General features: G+C 46.8%; 1 protein-coding gene across 1 annotated transcript; it reads left to right on the top strand.

Annotated features, from left to right (window-relative positions):
• Window positions 1-1,219: 1,219 nt before the first annotated feature.
• On the top strand, window positions 1,220-20,060 carry ATXN1 (ataxin 1). Its single transcript, XM_015416362.1, has 2 exons — window positions 1,220-3,244; window positions 18,895-20,060. The coding sequence occupies exons 1-2, from the start codon at window positions 1,370-1,372 to the stop codon at window positions 19,423-19,425; spliced, it is 2,406 nt and encodes an 801-aa protein (XP_015271848.1). The 5' UTR covers window positions 1,220-1,369; the 3' UTR covers window positions 19,426-20,060.
• Window positions 20,061-21,621: the final 1,561 nt, after the last annotated feature.

Genomic DNA, 21,621 nt, shown 5'->3' with positions numbered 1-21,621 from the left:
AAACATGTCGGTATACCTTCTTTGGTATTTCTCTGCTTCTTTGGTTTTCAGAAGGCTGGTGCACTCGTTCCAGTACCCAAACCCCTTCCCCTGAAACACCAGTACTCGTCTTGACTCTTAAGGTCTCCAAGAGAGCAATCCTAACCAGGTCTGTTTAGAATCCTATTCCGGACTATTAAATGGGGCTCAGTCCCTGGAAAGTGTTCTTGGGATTTCACCATAAAGGCGTTTTCTAACCACACCAAGCCAGGGATCTCCACTCTTCCAAGCTCACTCCCTGTTTGACTGGTTATGGAAATTCTCCTCTCACATCTGTCCCCTTTCTTTGGCCCAAATGGGAGTCTCCATCTAACTATCCACTTGTCCTTGCCAACTTTCCCCAGTTGTCCTGTCTGTGTCAGGGCTGAATTCAGACTGAAGACGCCTCAGCATTCAGTTCAGAAGTCTTTCTCTACTCAGCTGATGCTAACCAATCAGATTGCTTGGAGCAGCCTGTCACTCAAGGCTCTCTGGTTGTGTGAAGAATTAACCCTTCACAGTCCTTTACCTGTTTGTACAGCACTTCTAAGATTTTAAAAGTGCAGTCCACCACAGCCCCAAACTCTATAAAGAAATCTGAGATGTGGAGAATTTGGTAAGCATCCCTGGCTGGCAACTAGAAGATACTTGTGGTGTTGACTCAAGCAAAACGGAATGATTGTGTTGCAGGCCCAGGTCCAGGTGTTCCAAACTAGTCTTTCAAAAATTGCAAACCCTTTTTATAATTTGAGGAGTGTTTGTTTTATTTACTGGTTTTTACCATAATGTTTGGCTTAATGTGAAGTTACAGTAATTTGGGAACCCATCTACGTATACATATTATACCACTAAAATGTGTGGTAGGTAATGGGCTTTGTGTGTTCCCTAGGAGTACCTGATATAGTATGTGAATCATACTGTGATACAATGGGTTTCTTCTCAAGTAAATGCATAGTGTTGCAGCCACAGAGATATCTTTCTGGAATTTCAAGAATAAATACTTCCTCCGACAATTTATTGAGGCTAAAGTAATTTTATTTAAAATGGTAGATGTTGGTTTCACACACTACCTATGGATCTAATAGTTGGGAGCTCTGAACAAAACAAACGTCATTGTTCCAGTGCTTAACTTTTTCTTTTGATTTTAATTGCTTTCTTTCTCCCCCTCCCCACCTCCTTTCCCCTCTCATTCCAGAGCAACTTGCGGAGTATTGTGTTCACAGGGAGATGATTCCTCATGAAGTTTCTGGATCCCCTTCAGAAATCAAATGTGACTTTCTGCTTAGCAGACTGAAATCAGAACCAGCCAGGCAGTGAAGCCACGGAAGTGGAGGGCAAGGGACAGTGAAAAATGAAATCCAACCAGGAGAGAAGCAATGAATGCCTGCCGCCCAAGAAGCGAGAAATCCCCTCCACTAGCCTGCCTTCAGAGGTGAAGCCATTAGTCCTGGCCACTGAAAACCACCGTGTGGATAATTTAACATGGCTCTCGAGCACAACCAGCAGCCAGAGCAGCACGAGTGGACGGAACAGGCCTGGAGGGATTTCGGTGGAGGTTGGTTCACAGCAGGGAATAGGTTTACACAAGTCACCGTCTATGGGAATAGATTATTCCCCACCTAATGCTCCTCGGTCTGTTCCGGCCACCACAACACTTCCCACCGTGTATCCGCCTGCGCTCACGCAGGCAGGGACACCTGTATCCCCGGTGCAGTACACTCACTTGCAACACACTTTCCAGTTTGTTGGGCCCCCATACAGCGGACCATATGCCGGATTCATCCCGTCCCCGTTGATTTCCCCAACGGCCAATTCTGCGACTGGCACGGCAGCCTCCGCCACTGCTCTTGCGACCACTCCGTCCCAGCGTTCCCAGCTGGAGGCTTATTCCACTCTGCTGGCCAGCATGAGCCAACAAGGGCACAAAGTTGAGCAGCACCTAGTAAGGACCCCTGGATTGATCACGGCAGGGTCTCCGCCACCGACCCAGCAGAACCAGTACGTCCACATTTCCAGCTCTCCCCAGAGTGCCGTCAGAAATGTTTCTCCTCCAGCCATCCCGGTCCACCTGCATCCCCACCAGACCGTGATCCCTCACACGTTCACCCTCGGCCCCTCCTCCCAGGTGGTGGTGCAATATGCAGACTCCGGAGGCCATTTTGTCACCAGGGAGTCCACCAAGAAGTCTGAGAGCAGCAGGCTGCAGGCTATGCAAGTGAAAGAAATACTCAATGGGGAAATGGAGAAGAGCAGGCGGTACGGCATCTCACCGTCCTCAGACGTGACTCTTGTCAAATCAGGCAATAAACCATCTCATCATTACGAGGCCAGACATGTGGTGGTCCACTCGGGTCCCACTGATTACGTCTCACGGGACTCCTCCAGTGTCCGGTCCTCTGTTATGGTCATCCCCAACAGCAGCACACCTACTGCAGATATGGAGGTCCAGCAGGCTACCAACAGAGAAACACCTCCTTCGGCTCTCAACGAAAAGGGAAGTTTGCATTTAGGAAAAACAGTCCACCGATCCTACGCTTTATCTCCGCAGCAGACTATGGGCCAGGAAGGGGTGAAAGCAGTTGCCACTCTGTCCCCTCACACCGTCATCCAGACCACCCACAGCGCCTCAGAGCACCTCCCGGTCGGACTGCCTGCTGCGGCGTTCTACACTGGGACTCAGCCACCGGTCATTGGCTATCTGAGCAGTCAACAGCAAGCGTTTGGCTACCCTGGAAACCTGCCGCAGCACCTGGTCATCCCTGGTACCCAGCCCCTGTTAATACCAGTTGGCAGTGCAGACATCGACTCTTCGGGGGTACCGCCTGCTATAGCCACTTCATCTCCCCAGCTGGCAGCCGTGCCTCACACGTTTGTCACGACCGCCATTCCGAAAAACGAGAATTTCAGTGCCGAGTCGCTAGCCAGCCAGCCGGCGTACCAGGCGGCCGTTGTGCAGGCTCAGATCCACCTCCCGCTGGTCCAGTCCTTACCTTCATCCGCCGCCGCTCCTCCTACACTGCCTCCTTACTTCATGAAAGGGTCGATCATCCAGTTGGCCAACGGAGAGCTGAAGAAGGTAGAAGATTTAAAAACCGAAGACTTTATACAAAGTGCGGAGATTAGCGGGGATCTGAAAATAGACTCCAGCACCGTGGAAAGGATTGATGACAGCCATAATCCAGGCATTGCCATGATACAGTTTGCAGTTGGAGAGCACCGAGCACAGGTAAATAAATGGGGAGGCTGGGGAGGGGAGGGGGAAAGGGGGAACGGTGCTTGCCGTTTTTTAGCTTTCAGGGAACAGAGGGGGACTAACAGGCGGGGAGAGGGGGCTGAAAGGGCTTGGCCACAGTTGCACCAATAGCAACACAAGGTTTTGGTGAAACCATTTCTCTGCCACAAACCTCCCACTCCATGTTACGAGTCTGAAAAGGGCTAATATTCACAGTGGTTTAGAAATTTCTCTGACTAAAATTTGCTATTGAACATATGATAGCTGCGAGAGGACCATTTCTTAATGCAGTATATTTCAGTGAAAATCTGCCTTGAGTGAAGCACCAAAGGAAGCTGGATAAAGCAGTGCAGATTTGCATGCCCCCCCCCTCCATTTCCCTCTTGTGGTATGTGCTTTCCCCCTTCCGTTAGTGATGACGAGATATTCGCAAGGCAGCACTTACCTGGGTTGGTTCCCGTTGGAGGACAGAGCACAGGAGACTTGTGCTGTTGGTTAGTTTGTTTACAAATACTCTTAACAGAGCACATTGGGGGGCCAAGAAGCACTCCCGTGGGGCAGCAGATCTGCTGCCACACATCAGACTTTGAGAGAAAGAGAGAGATCCTGTACCGCAAGCTGCCCCAGCTCAGCACTCTCTCTGTGTCTTTCTCTCTCCGGGCGTTTCCATATTCTCATTTCCTACTTGTATATTCCTGTTGCTTCGGGGGTTTTCCATTCTGCATGTATTTCGCTCCCCCTAGTGGTTGATTTGATATTGCACTGGTTTATGTCCCACTTGAAAACCTACAGTTTAAATCTGCAGGGAGATAATCCTGGGCAAAAACTGGTGCAATATCAAATTGACCACTAGAAGGAGCAAAACACGCGTGGAACAGACACCCCTCCCCCCAAGAAACAGAAATTTACAAGGGGAAAAAATGAGAATATGGAAGAGCCCACAGTCTCTTCCAGATAGGGCTGCCTACTCAAAGGGCCCCCAGCCTGCTGGCCCGGATCCAGCCACCCCCAAAGTGCCTGGATCTGGCCAACGTGCCCGGCACGATGATGTCACCCTGAGGTTGCTGGAGGGACGCTCTAGTATTCGGCCTGTGGTATCATAGAGTTTTCAAGCTGAATGCTAGAGCGTCCACTGGCGACGTGTGTGCGCAGACCCCCCCCCCGGGTCACACCAGGTAAGCGATCTGGCCGCCCTACTTCCAGACTCTAAACTGCTGTTCCCTTACACACAAGCACACATTTCCCCCCTCCCCTCCCGTGTGGGGAATGTTCATTTCCTGAAAGCCCTGATGTGTGTTTGGGCAGAGCCATTTTCTGCCAAGTGAGGACCATTGAAGATCTATCTTCTTATCTACAATCATTAGAATCAGAATCACTTTCTTGTATGTGACCATAGGCCTTCACAATATCAAACACTCTCAGAGAGTTTGTGCACAGCATACGATAAAAGAAAATACAATCATTAGGAAACACTACATTATTTAGATTCAGGTGAACAGCCTGTCGCTCTGAAAGGAAGGTGTGAGCTTTCACGAAAGCTCACACCTTGAATAAAACTTTGTTGGTCTTAAAGGTTCCACTGGACTCAAGACTTCGTTCTACTATATTATTTAGTTAGTTATTTGTACCCCGCCTTTTGTGTTCCAAAAGGACACCTAACAAAAAGAAAACATCACAATAAAATAATACAATTTTCAGATTGTCTATGAGACTGCAGCTCCTCTGGGGGCCTTCAGCAGCTGGAGGCGGAGAGGAGGCAGGCCCTGAGTGGACGGTCTCTCAGTCCTTGATGGACATAGACAGCACCCCCGGGCAGAAGGAAGTACCATTCCCCACCTGCTTCCCCGCCCCAGCTTGCCACTTCATGCCAAGCCCATAGGATGGACATAGTCACACAGTGGCTTGTTCTGCACTGGCTTTTCCCTCCATTGTTATACCAAACCCACGTTGGAATAGAAATTCCCCTCTGCATTGCATGCCGCTGTCACTTTTTTTGATCATCGGATTTTACGGTACCCTCTACACTGCATGCCGCTTTCAGTTTCTTTGATCATCGCGTTTTATGGTACCTCCTGCATAGATTTACGGCCGTTCAGAGTCAACTTTGCACTCAGTATGGGCATTGCCCCCCGGGGTACTTGAATGTGGTTTTGAGCTGCACCTTTTCTGTTCCAACGCAGGTTTGGTAAAACAACGGAGGGAAAAGCCAGTGCAGAATCACCCAGTCTGCCGATGGCTGTGGTGTTGTCAGCAGGTGGCCCAGTCCACACGGCGTCCTGTGGTCTGTCACTCCTGAAATCCCTGATCTCAGTAAAGAGGTTCTAACCTTCCCATAGTCCCCACAGTCCCACGGTTCCTCCTTTCAATCGTTCTTCCTTTTCCTCCTCCATTATATGGAGCCTTTCTCCCTTTTGAATTTCCGAGTGTGTACCATTTTGCTCCCATTCATTATAGCCCTGGTGCTAATTTGTCCTGCAGGTTTCTTTCAGCAGAAGGTAAAACATATCTGCTTTATGATCTTGTCTCCTGGATACCCTGTGATCTTTTCTCAAAGCCATCTCCACTCTTCAAGCCAGGACATTGAATCAAACTGTCTATATCAGTTCAATTTAACAGTACTAATTTAAAATCTCCGTCGCGCAGTTCTGAAGCCTATATATATGTAAAAGCACACGGAGGGACCAAATCCTGAAGCAGCGCGGAACAAAGCTGATAGGAAATAAAAGTGTGACATGAAATGCTGGCCCAAATGTACTCAGAAATGTTTCTGCTCGTGTGCACTACATCTTGCTCGTTTCAAGTTTCAAAAAAGGACCGCATTGCTGACACGTGCGTTCCAAAGAATGTTAGGGAGAGTCAGCCCTGTGTTTGAACTAACCCACACCCCTGTTTTTAATCTTATAGTGGTTTCTGTTATAGACGATGACAGGGTCCTATTTCTGATGATCTTTTTCATGACTGGCATGTCAAATACACACATTGTAAACACCCCTGAAACACAGCAGATGCCTGTGTCATCCTTGCTTTTCAAATACTTGCATTAGTTATGCATGGAATTATGGGAGATGGAGCAGCTATGTGTGTTGCTGATGTTCGCTGCAGTTACTGTGCGGTATCTTTTTATCCTGTTGTGGCCAGAGCATTTCTCTCCCCCCCCTCCCATTCTTAATAGACAGAACCCTTTGCATGTTAATCTCGTTTATAGGCTAATCAGCACGTGTACTCGTATAGTGAACATCCGGGAGACTGGCTGGGAAGGGCATAGAAGGAGATCTTCCAGCAGATTTCATATAATCAGATGGATAGGCTGCTTGTGCCTCTTTTGGTGCCAGTTTCGTGTAGTGGTTAAGTGCGCGGACTCTAATCTGGGGAAACCGAGCCTGATTCCCCACTCCGCCACTTGCAGCTGCTGGATGACCTTGGGCAAGCCATAGTTCTGTCAGAGCTGTCCTTGAAAGGGTAGCTCTCTCAGCCCCACCTGCCCCACAGGGTGTCTGTTGTGGGGAGGGGAAGGGAAAGGAGTTTGTAAGCCGCTCTGAGACTCTGAGTGAAAGGCGGGGCATAAATCCAATCTCCTCCTCCTCCTCCTCCTCCTGTCTCTAAGGCCCAAATCGCTCTGTCAATGTGTGTGATGCTGCCCCCTGGCCAGGCCTGAAGCCCCTCCTTTTGCCGCAATGTGGACATCTGTCTCCAAGCTTCCCCAGGCCCCAGAACTGGGAGAGGAGGGGTTGGCTCACTTGGTTCCCCTCTCTCTCTCCCCTGGATCTCTGTTCTCACAAGCCTGGAACAGGATCTGTTTTTTTCTTCCCTGGCCTCTTGCAAGATCTGCTTTATACAGGCTGGGTTTGGCCCTGCTTCCTTCCCACCTACCCCCAGCCCCTGCGTTCTGGTTGTCCTAAACTATCAGAGCAGGGAAGAAGAAGAGGAGGAGGAGGAGGAGAACCCACAGATACATAGCACAGACAGTACAGCCATTGGGGAGGGGGCGCTGCTTAGTAGTAGAGCATCTGCTTGGCATGCAGAAGGTCCCAGGTTCAGTCCCGGGCATCTCCAGCTGAAAGGACCAGGCAGTAAGTGAAAGATCTCCACTTGAGACCCTGGACAGCCGCTGCCAACCTGACTAGACAGTACTGACCTCAGTGGACCAATGGTATGTTCACTCTAAGGCAGAGTCATGTGTTCAACTGTGCAAATAAATAAATGGACCCCAATTAAACATAAAAATGTCAATATTCAGAACCTTGTGGCAGCATATTTCAGTTTAAGTAGGCATTTTTCAGCTGACCTAGAAGTTACCGTTCTTACACAATGACATCTCAGAGGGAGATTTAAGGAAGAAATGGTACATTAAAAAAAATCACTACATTTAATTGTATTGATTGGGGGCTTTACACATCTGGCAGCCTCTACAGGCGATGAATGACTTAGCTCACCTGTGTTATTTTGAATGGTCAGTGTTATCTCGTATACTGATGCGTCACAAAGTCTTCAGGGCCTTTCAACCCACTGCTCACACAATCCCCACCCCATTTCAGGCTGGGAAAATGGTGAAGGAGGGAAATATTAACCCCTCCCTCATTCCATGCATCAGTACCTATCCAAACAGCCCCCCCCCCAGCTACTAATTAAGTTTATTTTTAAAAACCCACTGGGGGGGGGGTGGAGTCTGAACATGGAACTCCCAGTGCATATCTGAAAAGCAGAGTGGGCAATGAAATTTAAATGCTTACAAGCCGAAGTAGAAGGACTGGCAGGGAGAAAATACAAATGGATGCAAGGCGAAGTAAGATCTGGAACCCCCTCAAGCAGAGTGTGGCTCGTTACCCACCCAGAAGTTACGAGGAGGACAAGGAAAGATGCATTCCTTCATGATTCCACCTACCAGAAGAAAACTCTCCGCACAAAAAGCAGATGGGATTTGCTTGCTGTTTCTCCTGATTCAGGGCATTTGATAAAAAGTATGTTCTTAGCTGCAGAAATCTTTTAAAAATCCTATTTGATCTGGCTTCACAATATGGTTCCTTTTGGAGGTCCTCCTAGGGCTCTACCATCGTCACGTTGCCCTCTCTGCCCCAGCATCCAGGTATGGAAGCAGCTGCCTGTGGTGTTTTCTCTTGCTTCACAGCTGCCCAGTGCAGATTAAAAAAACCGGCAGAGTGGGAAAGCTTCCCTTGAAGAGGCGGCGAGTGCCATCTTCTGGTAGAAAGGCATTGCGGCGCCCTCCATGAGAACTGTGGAAGCCTATCAAAATCTAGCTGACATCATCGTGCTTAAAATACTTCACCAGCTACATTTCTCACAAGGGACATTTCCAGAATTCAGAGAAAGTCTTGCAGAGATATGGGTTTAATTTAGGTTTTCTGTATATTCCAGGTCTTGGGTTCTTTCCCAAATCTACCAGGGCCCCTCTCCAGTAGCAACTGTTTTGCTGATGAGGATTCTTCTGTTTTTATTTGTCCAGATGTGTTTTGTGTTTGCTGTTTCCAGGGCATTTTTTTCCCCTGGCGGAATGCGCCGGAACGGAGTTCCAGAACCTCTTCAACAAAATTATTTTTTAAATGTTTAAAAGTTTGTGAAAAGTTCCGGCACCTTTTTTCAAAAATAAAAAGCCCTGGCTGTATCTGTCATCTGCGTAGACCACAAGCAACCATGTATGTTGGCCATAGACTGCTCTATTTAGCATTATGCTAAGAATGGGTACAGTAAGCCAGGAAGTCCTTGGTTCAAATACCAACTTAGGTGTTCTTAGGCAAGTCACTTACTGTCTTAACCTCCTCCCTGCCTTCTGCAGTGTGGAGATAATAACAACACTGACCAACCTTGGCTGCGGTCACACGGAGCATTAGGCACGCTAGAGGGACGGAAGATAGGCGGAGTTTCCGGGCGTGATCTCACCGGCACATCTGGGAAGCGTTGGGCTCCTGTGGCGCAACCGAGGCTTCCCGCCGAAGACGCGCAGTAAAAAACTAGTACCTCGGAGGTACTAGTTTCCTGAAACCGTGGGGCAAGGGCGGGCGTCTGATCGCGTTTCCGGAGGTAGTTCCGGTGCCCGCCCATATCCCCTCGGGAAAAATTTTTTTCAAAGTCTCCACGGATGCGCACACGCACCCAAGGGAGCATGCGCACATTTGAGTTTAAATAAAAAAACAACCAACCCGTTTGCCCCGCACCCCGCTTCTTTGCCGCGCCGCAGGACAGTGGAGTGATCAGCACCTCCCCCCTACCACAGGACCTCCCCGGGACCTCGATCGGTAGGTCTGATCAAGCAACCGCACGGTTTTTAGCCCTGGGGCTAACAGCCACGTTTCCCCCCCACATTTTCCTGCCCGTGTGACCGGGACCCTTGTTGGGCTGTTGTAATCTATTACAATGTAATTTATCACAGTTGCTTTGATCAAGTCATGAGTGCTGTATGCATGCTAAATTAGGTAACACTTGTTTCCAGAAAACCCCTCTTCCTCACTCACTCCTGCAAGATTTAAAAGGCCCTCCAGCTGATTGGTGGGCCACCTGCTCCTGCTGGTCAGCTGGAGGGCCCTTTGAATCTTGCCGTAGGGGAGGCTGGTTGGTCGCTGGAGGTGGGGCTTCCCCATCCAGCTGGCCGGCAGCAGGAAGGAGCCCCCGAAATCTGTTCGTTGCATCGATGACACTGTCTAACCATCTCATCCTTTGCCGTCCCCGTCTTCTTTGACCTTCAATCTTCCCCAGCATCAGGGTCTTCTCCAGGGAGTGCTCCCTTTTCATTGGGTGGCCAAAGTATTTGAGCTTCAGTTTCATTATCTGGCCTTCCAGGGAACAGTCAGGGTTGATTTCTTTTAGGATTGACTGATTCGATCTTCTTGCAGTCCAAGGGACTCTCAAGAGTCTTCTCCAGCACCATAGTTCAAAAGAATCTATTCTTCGGCGCTCGGCCTTCCTTATAGTCCAACTCTCGCAGCCATACGTGACTACTGGGAATACCATTGCTTTGACCATGTGGACTTTTGTTGGCAGGGTGATGTCTCTACTTTTTATCATGCTGTTTAGGTTCGCCATCACTTTTAATTTCATGGCTGCGTCTTTTAATTTCATGGCTGCCTCACTACTCCGTCACTTTCTTTCTCTTTCTGCCTCCCCAACCCAATACTTTGTATTTCTTTCCTTCAGGAGGGGGGGGGGTCTGCATGACTTATGGGGGAGTGAAATCCCAGTCCCCCCGTCACCGAGCCTGGGTAGTTCCACCACCCACCTTCGGGCCCAACTGTGGCAGTGGTGGTGCCCGGGAACTGCTCTGAGGCCAGAGCAGCTTCCAGCATTCTCCACCACCACAGCTGGGCCTGGAGCCACTCCCAGTGACCTCTGCCACCACGGCCGGGCCCGGAGCAGCTCCCGGCATCCCCCACTGCCAGGCCTGGTGCTGCTCCCTTCATCCTGTATCCACCGCCAGCTCTACAGGTAACTGTGTTGTCTGCTCATGCGCAGACAATGCTGCTTTATTTGGGGTGGAGAATTTTATTTGTGATTTCAGATGTTTCTGCTAACTTGGGGGGGGGGGGTTTCCCCAAGTTTGCAGGGAAATCCGTTTAGTGTCACTGTGGCCCTGATGGAAGCCACATGTCGCTATTAGATATATAGATGATTATAAATATGGACTAAAAATATGGGAAATGTGATAAATCACAGGTTGAACCAGACAAGCCATAAGGAGTTCTATCTCTGGAGCTCCTAGTGTTGTTGTTGTTGCTGCTGTTGTTTAGTTATCAGATAGGTGGAGAGCTCAATTTGAGTTGAGACTGCATCAAAAGGGGAAGGGTTTAGCCTTCCCCCCGTGGAACTCCCAGCAACTCTTCTGACTGGGACCTTGGACTAGGGCACTTTGAGCATATTCTCCACTTGCCTTGGGCCTTCTGTCTACAGGTATACTCCCTGTTTGGTGTAGTGTTTAAGTATGCGGACTCTAATCTGGGAGAACTGGGATTGATTCCCCACTCCTCCACTTGCACCTGGCTGGATGACCTTGGGCAAGCCGTAGTTCTGATAAGAGCTGTTCTTGAAAGGGCAGTTTTTGTCAGTGCTCTCTCAGCCCCACCTACCTCACAGGGTGTCTGTTGGGGGTGGGGGAAGGGAAAGGAGTTTGTAAGCCACTCTGAGACTCCCTTGGGTAGTGAAGGGCGGGGTATAAATCCAATCTCTTCTTCTCTTCTTCTTCTTCTTCTTATTTAGATTCCTTGGTTAGCCCCAAAGTTCAAATCATAGAGTTGGAAGGTACCTCCAGGGTCATCTAGTCCAACCCCCTGTACAAGGCAGGAAATTCACCAATACCTCCCCTCCCTCAGTGACCCCTGTTCCACATCCAGAAGATGACAAAACACCTACAGGATCCCTGGCCAAACCAGCCTGGAGAAAAATCACTTCCTGATCCCAAAGTGGCGATCATAAGTCATGCAGAAAGGGCCACAAGAACTAAGCACTGAGGCAACCCTTCCTGCCCTCCCTCTCATGTTCTGCCTAAGTTCACAGAATCCTCATTGCTGTCAGATGGCCATCTAGCCTCTCTTTGAAAACCTCCAAAGAAGGAGAGAGCCCACCACCAAAGAAGGAGTTACGTAGGACCTTTATGCATTCACAATTCAGCAGCCCCTTTTCAATAGTCATGACGCTGGGTTATCTGCTAAGGATCCTTTTTTTTAAAGATCAGTTGTGTCTCTTCCCCCTCCAGTCAGTGGACTCTCTTGTATATGTTCTCCTGCAGTGTCCTTGTGTGCTCCAGTATAGGCTAAAATGGATTATGATGAATGACCTCGGTAAATGGACGTTGCTTCCCTTAGCAACCTAAGAGCAAAAGGTCCAATTCCTCTTAGAGGTTTCTGATTCCCAATGCACTTAATTTGTTGCTCGATTTGTAGAGGCTTCAGAGATGTATCAAAAGGGAGGCATTTTTAGATACAGGGTTTGTGTTTTTTTGATGTTTTTCGGTTTTACTGTTCAAGACCTCGGTCTAAGAACAGGGGATGTCAGAAGAACAACGGCAAAAAAGAACTTTGACCTTCAGTTTGCCAAGCTAGAGAAGTTAGGGTTTCTATATAGAAAATATCATGCCAATGTCAATGTATCCTATAGAATGGCTCTATTTGCTTTGGCTGCAAGGAAAATACGGGCCAATGCTGTTCTTAGGGGAACTAGCTAATATGGATCAGTGGGTATGCTGTGATTTAGTTAATTGTTCATAATCTTGGTTTTATGGATTTATAATATTTTAACTGTATTTTATATTTATAATTTTTTATGTTTTATTGTGTGCTTCTCTGCTCGTGGTTTGTAATGGCCTATGGCTAAATACAATAAAACCTTTCTCTCTATATATATAGAAAATATTTATCTTCCTTGGATGTGCCAGGCAAATCACAGTCAAATAGCACGGCAGTTCCCTGAAGCTTTATCTGTGTGTATGTCTATCCTGGGAGCCAAATACAGAAATTGCATCCAAGAGGTCTGAGATCAGACCATTTAAAAAAAAAAAAAACACCCCAAGAACCTATCCCTCTATATACTTAAATAATGAAATATCTAAACTAGTTTTAATACAAAATGCAGTGAGAAAATTTAAACTTACAAAATTGCATATTGCTGAAGCATATTGGTTCTTCAAGCAAACGGTTGGATGTACGAGTCAGTATAAAGCAGCATGAGACAGTGGCAGTACAAGAATATTTGAATTGTACATAGGGAATCTAAAGCTGTAAGGGAGCAGGGTCTGCGTTTGAGATTTTAAGTGACTTTCTTGTAAATATTGCAGTGAATGCCCTATTTATAAAGTAAAAGGAAAAATCAAGGTTTAGTCTCCATGGATTTCAACCAAGTACAAGGAGACTGTGATGGAAAAGCACTTTCAGGTTATCCACCTGCCCCATATCTGTTCAGCATTGTTCCTAGCAGCATTTTATCTGATCCGGTTTTCAGTCTTTTTCTCAGCATACCAGTGTCTTGCCCTCTTCCCTGGCTTAGCTTTTCATTCTTGTAACTTGGTTCTGCAGTCAGAAAGCAGACAAAAATCACTTGCCGCAGATGCGGAGAGAGCTCTCCCTGCTGTCTATTTAGGAGCTGCACACATCGCCAAAGAATAACATTGAATCTGGATTGTCTTCTCAAGTGGATGATAGAAAAGATAAAGGTTTCCCTTATTTGAAAGCTGGTTGAATCCAACTCTAGGTGGTGGTGCTCATCTCCCATTTCCAAGCCGGAGAGCCAGCGCTGCCTGAAGATGTTTCCTTGGTCATGTGGCCAGCATGACTAAACACTGAGGCACACGGAACACTGTTACCTTCCCACCAAAGTGGTATCTGTTTATCTACTTGCAGTTTCTTGCTTTCGTACTGCTAGGTTTGCAGGAGCTGGGGCCAGAGACAGGCGTTCTCTCCATCACACGGCACTCGGGTCGCGAACTGCCATACTACAGACCTTCCAGTCTGCAGCTCAGCGTCTTAACCTCTGAGCCATCGCAACCCACCAAGTGGATGATACCATAAACTTAACTAATTTTAAAGTTATTGAGCGAATTCTGTGTTACAGGTATTCAGATCATGAATAATGGTTTGGATCTTGCTGAACATTTCCACTGATCGAGCAATTTACATTGTGATGATGATGATGATGATGATGATGATGATGATGATGATGATGATGATGATGATGAAATTTATATTCTCCCTCTCACCAGCGAGTGGTCTCGAGGCAGCTAACAACAGCTAAAATATTAACAGACCTCAATTAAAAACGTAATACAAATAAAACTAAAAGACAGCCCACATAAACAGACCTGACTAATGAAAACAGGCTCTGCGGAAGTTAGATAGGTCTTGCAGGGCCCGCTTACCATCTGACAGTTGGTTCCACCAGAACGGGATCACCACAAAGAAGGCCTTCATCCTGGTAGATGCCAGGCGAACATCCCAGGGGCCAGGTACCACAAGCAGGTTGCAGGTTGAAGAATGCAAATTTCAGGGGGGACGACACGTCGGAAGAGGTGGTCCACAGAGTGTGCCTTCTCTGCTTCCTCTCTCTCTTGCTGCAGTCCCCCAATGTCCCCCAAATGTTGGGTGATCCCCCCCCATGTGTGGGCAGAAATGATTGGTGGCATCCAGCCCACTGGCCGTGCCTCAATTTTGTTTCAAGTCAGATCATGGACCTCTTGCTGGATGACAGGACAAATTATAATCCCGAAATTCCTGACTCACCGTTTCAGAAATTATGCTGCTATATGACCTCGGTTCATTTCCATTTTATTTTTATGGATGCTCCATTGAGATGACTGGAGGCTGCACTGCTGTAGTCCTTACTTTACTATCTGGGACTAATTGCTAATGAATTAACAAGCAGGAGCCATCCGGGTAGTGTTGCGCTCCAAAGTGCTAAAGATAAAAACAAACCATGAATAGAAGCAAATCTTACATTAGTATGCCATTAATATATTCCCACTATTTTAATATTCCATTAAGGAACATTTCATGCTTTTTAAAATATATATATATATATACTCACTTTTTTGCCACTTCATTTAGAAACTCCATGGTTAGAACATGTTGTCGCTCAACACGTCTGTGATGGAACCATTTCATTTCACATTCACTGATGATGATTTCCCCAGCAACTTGCATCTTTGATATTTTGCCTTTGAGAGTTATCTGCCCTTCTTGTGCTATATTCTGCATATTCTTTTTATATCCAGTGTGACTGTAGTGTGTTTGAGTCATCGTTGATACTTTTTACAAGTGAAATCCTGTCCCTGGCTTGTACCTGGGTGAATACCATTATGAGTAAGAAGTAACAGTTTAGACAAGTGAATGCGTGGGCTGAAAGAAGGTGAAGGGCCAACAATCTGACAGGGTGTTTGTCAGGCTAGGCTACAGGAGCTCCAAAACACTGTTGCTTCTGCTCCAGTTCTGAAATAGTCCAGAGGGGTTTTGTATACAGATTCACTTCCCTTCAAACAGCTGTTCCATAGGGACGCTTCTTCCTCAGTATTGCAGAACACAGGTGAATTTTTGTAAATGCACTTTACCGAACAGAGAAAACAAGTGCCAAGCTATAAAATCTATGAATGCTAACTTTGGTTTGGCATGAAAGGCTGGGGGGGGGTGGGGGCTTTAAAGGAGGGGAAAGAGGGTAAGGAGTTTGATTTCCTTCTGTCTAGCCCCCCACCTCCATCTCAGTGCAAAAAGGCAGTTTTCTCAGTGTAATATATGTGAGTCAGTGTAGGGAGCTCAGGCATTCTAAGACAGCTAGGGTGCGTTCAGACGGGGCGTTTCTGCCGGCATAAACGTGATCACACTAACCCTCCATTTTGCGGATCCCTCCGGTGGACGCCCGCAGCGGCTTTTTTTTTTAAAAAAGGACAGTTTGGGCATGCGCATAGGCAGCCATTCAGAGAATGGAGATTTTTGCGCATGCTCAAACTCCCCCCCCCCCATTACATTTAAACTTTAAAGGTAAGGACTTACCTTTAAAGTTTAAAGCCCAACCTGGCCTCCCTGTGGTCCCGGACTGCTCCGGGAAGTTAAAGTAAGGGGTTTTTTTTTCTTAACAAACGCTCGGGGCGAAGCTTCGCCCGCGCGCATATCACTTATTTTTTTAAAAAATGGCGGGGGAAAGCCAGAAGCCTCAGGCTTCCGACGGAAGTGGCTGTACAACGTTTGGAGAGCGATCAGACGCTGGGGTGCACCGTTTTCAACCGTTGCACTCAGTTTACCACCACTAGGGACCTAGTGGCAGAGTGCAGCGGTTTAAAGGGATTTACAACGGTTAGGGATGGGAGGCAGATGTTCGCCGTGAGAACGCCCGTAAGTACACCGGTTGGAATCGGCACTCTAACCGTTGTAAATCCCCCGTCTGAACGCACCCCTAGAGTTCCATTTCTGTTGCCTTTTCTCTTTAGGAAAGGAGCTTGCTAGGACAGTGGAGGCAAGGGCAGAGAGAGAAGTCTCTTGCAAGGCAGAATCTGAACTGGAGGGAAAGGTAGGGCTGCCAGCCCCCGGGTCTGTGGGGGGGGTTCCCTCACTTCTGGGGGCTTCAATCCACAGCTGGCCAGCGGGGGAAGCCCCACCCCCAAGAGCAACCACCGACCCACCCCTCTACCTCCCCTCCTGCCTGATTTAAAAGGCTTCAGCTGATTGGCGGGGACCATGTGGCCCGCTGATCAACTGGAGGGCCCTTTAAATCTAGCAGGAGGGGGGGAGAGGGATGGCTGGGCGGGAGGTTGCTCTTGGGGGTGGGGCTTGGGGGTGGGGTTTGGGGGCATCCCAGCCCACCCCCAGGACGTCCCCCAAGTCCCCCCGCCACAGCGATGAGGGGACCTGGCAACCCTAGGAAAATGGCTCAACACTAGCAAGTGTCATTTGGGCCTTGCTCTTGCCAGGTGAATCTGTAGGACAGAGCGACTGTGGACCACACAGCAGGAACCCAATCAGGATTTACCCAGCATATTGATTACACACATAACACAATGCCCTAATTAAGACTTAAGTGGCTAATCAACCAGTTTCAGAGCCTGGTTTTAACCATAGTTAGTGTGGTTCCATGGGTTTTGCACCATCAGTTAACTTTTGCTGTTCAGTCGCACAGTCGAGTCCGACTCTTCGCAACCCCATGGATCATCTCCCGCCAGGCCCTCCTGTCTTCTGCCGTCCTCTGAAGTTGGCTCAATTTCATGTTCGTTGCATCGATGACACTGTCTAACCATCTCATCCTGTTGATTTCTTTTAGGATTGAATGATTTGATCTCCTTGCAGTCCAAGGGACTCTCAAGAGTCTTCTCCAGCACCATAGTTCAAAAGAATCTATTCTTCGGCGCTCGGCCTTCCTTATGGTCCAACTCTCGCAGCCATACATGACTACTGGGAATACCATTGCTTTGACCATGCGGACTTTTGTTGGCAGGGTGATGTCTCTACTTCTTATCATGCTGTTTAGGTTCGCCATCGCTTTCCTCCCAAGGAGCAGTCGTTTTTTAATTTCATGGCTGCTGTCACAGTCTGTGGTGATCTGGGATCCCAGGAACGTGAAGTCTGTCACTACTTCCACGACTTCCCCTTCTATTTGCCAAGGAGTAATGGGGCCTGATGCCATGATCTTAGTTTTTTTGATGTTGAGCTTCAAGCCCACTTTTGCACTCTCCTCTTTTACTCTGAGCAAGAGTCTCTTTAGGTCCTCTTCACTTTCTGCCGTTAGAGTGGTATCGTCTGCATATCTGAGCTTGTTGATCTTTTCCCCAGCAATCTTGATTCCCGCTTGTGATTCATCCAGGCCAGCATTTCGCATGATGTACTCTGCATATATATTAAATAAGCAAGGCGACAATATACATCCTTGTCGTACTCCTTTTCCTTGTTCCATATCCGGTTCTAACTGTCGCTTCTTGGCCCTTATACAGGTTTCTACAGTTAACTTCGATTAGTTTAATTAAGACATTGTTTTACATTACATCTGAACCAAGCCAGTCTTTTCATTTGCTATGTAGTTAAGTTAAGGTAAAAGAACAAAATTAGAGTCCAGTAGCACCTTAAAGACCAATAGACGATCATGGCTACCCCTCTGAAACTATCTTTAAGGTAAGATTCTATAAGAACACAAGGACTTTGGGTTTCCTTTCCAATACTCTCTGCCTCTAACATTTATTAGCTAAACTGCAGGAAAGTTCCCTTGGAACTAATCACCATGAAGCTGAAGAGGCTTAAGAAATTGCTCCCACCTAGTTCTTAAGAAATGCTAACATGTACAGTAACTTCTGTAAATGTATCCTATGGAGGAGTCAGTAATTGACTTGCCAAAGGATAGAGTATTTTCTGGCCCAGTGGGTGTAGTGTGTGGGACACTTTGGCCTTATGTCACCTTAGACGTAATACTATACAGGAAAAAAAAAGGAAGAGAGAAATGTAAGTGCTTTAAGAGCCCCCATGAAGGGCCCCCCCCATGGAATCATGAGAACAAGGAGGCAACTCCATTGCCAGCTTTTATGTGCACACGTCTTCCCATCGATTAAGAGAAACTTGTCCTTTCACCTAGCTGAGAGTGACTCTAGGGGTATAAAAGCAGCAACGGGAAAGATGGAACTTGCATGGTGTGCATGCACATCTGGAGTTTCCATAAACCTCTCCCCATGCAAGTTACTTTAGCTTGTTAAATCAGAAGTGTATGGAAAGAGATTTGCTTTTGCTGACTTTTCTGCTTTCTTATAATGTCCAAAGCCAGTTCAGGTCTCAGAGAAACACAAGAGTAGAGGGCAGGTACAAGCTCACGCCTCTTGTAACAACTGCTCTTGAGAGGGGTGGGCGTAAGGTTTGGCTGAAGACATTCAGCTTTTACAGACATTCAGCTTTTAAAGGTAAAGGTTCCCTTGCTCGAAAGCCAGTCAAATCCGTTTCAAAGCCGAAGAGCCAGCACTGTCCGAAGATGTTTCCGTGGTCATGTGGCCGGCATGACTAAACACCAAGGCGCACGGAACGCTGTTACCTTCCCATCAAGGTGGTACCTACTTATCTACTTGCAATGTCTTGCTTTCGAACTCCTAGGTTGCTGCCCAGAGAGAACAAGCTTTTACAGGCAAGCAAATGCACATTTTCAACTCTCATGTCTTCCCTCTCTCCTTTTTCTCATTTTCCTCTCTCTTGCAGGTCAGTGTTGAAGTCTTGGTAGAATATCCCTTTTTTGTATTTGGACAAGGTTGGTCGTCCTGCTGCCCAGAGAGAACAAGCCAGCTCTTTGATTTGTCGTGTTCCAAACTCTCAGTTGGGGACGTCTGCGTATCACTGACGCTCAAGAACCTGAAGAACGGCTCAGTTAAAAAGGGCCAGCCCATGGATTCAGCTAGCATCTTGCTGAAGCACTCTAAGAATGACAGTCTAACTGGCGGTAGACATAGGTATGGAGAACAGGAAAACGGGATTGATCAGGGAAGCGCAAAGATGTCGTCGGAGAATGGCGAACTGAAGTTTCCAGACAAAATAGGATTGCCTGCAGCATCTCTGGTCACCAAAGCAGAACCCGGCAAGCCCACGACAACTAGGAAGAGGAGGTGGTCCGCCCCCGAAACACGGAAACTAGAGAAGTCCGAAGAGGAGCCACCGTTGACTCTTCCCAAACCTTCTTTTATTCCTCAGGAGGTTAAGATTTGCATTGAAGGGAGATCTAATGTAGGCAAGTGAAGTCTGTTTAGGGAATGGAAATTTAGGCTATCCCTTTGTCATTCTTATCCAGATTACTGTACTGTAGGCTAAAAAAAAAAAATAACCCAGTATTTACATGTTATTTTAGGTTTATATTAATAACCTTATTGTTATAGTTGCAGCTTAATATTATGCAGGAGATTGGTGCATACTCCCCCCCCCTCAAAAAAAAAAAACCCGTTTGTTGGTGATCGTTTCTATCGAGAGCTATAGAAAGGGGCAGTATCTGCTTAATCCCCACCCTTTGTGGAAGCAAATGTTGTTGACAGGGCTCCTGTGTTCCCACACTTCAAGCAGGACACGCTTGGGCTTTCCCTGGCAAATCGAGGGGGAGTGAACTGTAACAGAGACTTGTGTGGATGCAGTGACCTGGGGGGGGGGGGCACTGATAGCTCCATAGCTGTGTAGTTCGGTGGTTCTCTCAACAAGCCGCTGCTGGGAGTCCAACCCAGAGACAGTAACGGAGGATCGAGGAGACTCCGAGGCTTTGCACAATGAAACCACCGTGTTATTTTCGAAAAGTTCACCACGTTTTGTTCCACTTTCCCACCCCCTTCCTCGAAACGGGGTCTCGACTGCACTATTTTTTAAATTATTTTTGTTATTACTCAGACTGCCACACAGAGATTCCTTTCAGCTTGTTAGTGTAGTGATGTAGCAAAGGTGTAGCATCAGATTTCTTGCTTTGCTGACACTGGGAATTTCAATAAAGTAGGAGATGGTTGGTGTAGGCCTACAGGGGGACATCAGATGGTGGGGACCTTTCCTGTCCTCGCCGGCCCTCACTGTCACTTGCATTCGACATTAAGAGAGATTCACTTGAGTTTTGCCACTGACACTTGCTTCCACAAGGTAGAAACACGCTGCCCCTTTGGGGAGAGCAAGCAAAGTTGTCTGCACTTAGGTTGCAAATCTTTGTCTTTAACTCTAGTACTGTTTTTAGTTCCTCATCATGGACAGTTAGTGCCACTTTCCTTTTTTTCCTCCTTCTCCAAATTTCAGTGTGACACAAAAGAAGTGGATGTTGAAGATGAACATAGAATGTCTTTAAGCACTTAAAATGCTGTTCACACTTTTGTTGCGGAGCATCCTGGCCCAGCACTCTCAGCAAGTCCTGTATCTCACTTTTAAATCTCTTTGATGAGAGAGAGAGGAAAAAGAAAAAAAAGAAAATCGATCTCTTCAACACTGTTAAATACATGCAAACTAGAGTTTTTTCACAAGCAAGATGTTGAAAGTTTTTCATGTGGTTTCAAAGGGATGAATGTGAATTATGAACTGGTATGTGACAGTCATTGTCCACAAGGACTACTTAATAGGAGGCACTTTTTAAACTTTAATGCTTGAGAAAGAGTTAAAGGCATATGCGAGCTGACAGATTAATAAAAAGAATAAGAGAGAGGATAAAGGAAAAGAGAAGAAAAAAATCATTATTGTCCAGTGGTTTTTGAAAAAGACGGACTTTAAAGAACCTTGCAATTTGCACATCTTGAGTTTATCATTTGTGTGGTATTCCTGCAGTTTTTACCTAATAATTTTTGGGGAAGGGAAGGGGACTGAAAAAAAAAAAGCTTAAACAAATGTAGCAATTACTTAACTAGCCCTGCCTGAACTCTAGGCCGTTTTGATAGGGTTAGGTTTCCTTTCAATCTTTTTTAAAATTTTCTTTCTACTGTATCTGTCACCCTGAACCAGGACAGATTCTGAGAATTTCTTTTCAGATTCACTGAGTTTTCCATAAGAGACATTTTGCCACAGAAGCAAGTTCTGGGATTTGTTTTTTTGTTTTGTTTCGTTTAAATCCATTGCTATTTTAATATTGTGAATAGTACTCTGTTACTTTGAATAACTTCTTTTCCATTAGTAATACAATCTAGATGTCAGACTGGCACAAAACAGGACATTGGGTAGAAGGTTTACCCAGTTGAGCTTTTCAGTGTTGTTGTATTGTTGATGTTACTGTTCCCAGAAATCTGAAGCAAATTTAAAAGTGGATCCAGAAATCCTAACTCCTGCTGATTCTGTAGATTCCATCTCACAACCTTCCCCAAGAAGTAGCCATTTTAAAGTCCTTGTAACCAATGTTCCCTCTAAGCTGTGGAATCTTGTGAGCAAAAATTCTACTTTGTGAGCGACTGGCATTAAAGTTGTAAGCAAGTGATCTGGCTCCTGCAA

The sequence above is a fragment of the Gekko japonicus genome, unplaced genomic scaffold (genome assembly GCF_001447785.1).
Source record: "Gekko japonicus isolate JY-2015 unplaced genomic scaffold, Gekko_japonicus_V1.1 scaffold1235, whole genome shotgun sequence".
NCBI classification, from domain to species: domain Eukaryota; kingdom Metazoa; phylum Chordata; class Lepidosauria; order Squamata; family Gekkonidae; genus Gekko; species Gekko japonicus.
The sequence above is the reverse complement of the archived record's forward strand: the minus strand, read 5'-3'. Positions and strand labels throughout refer to the sequence as shown.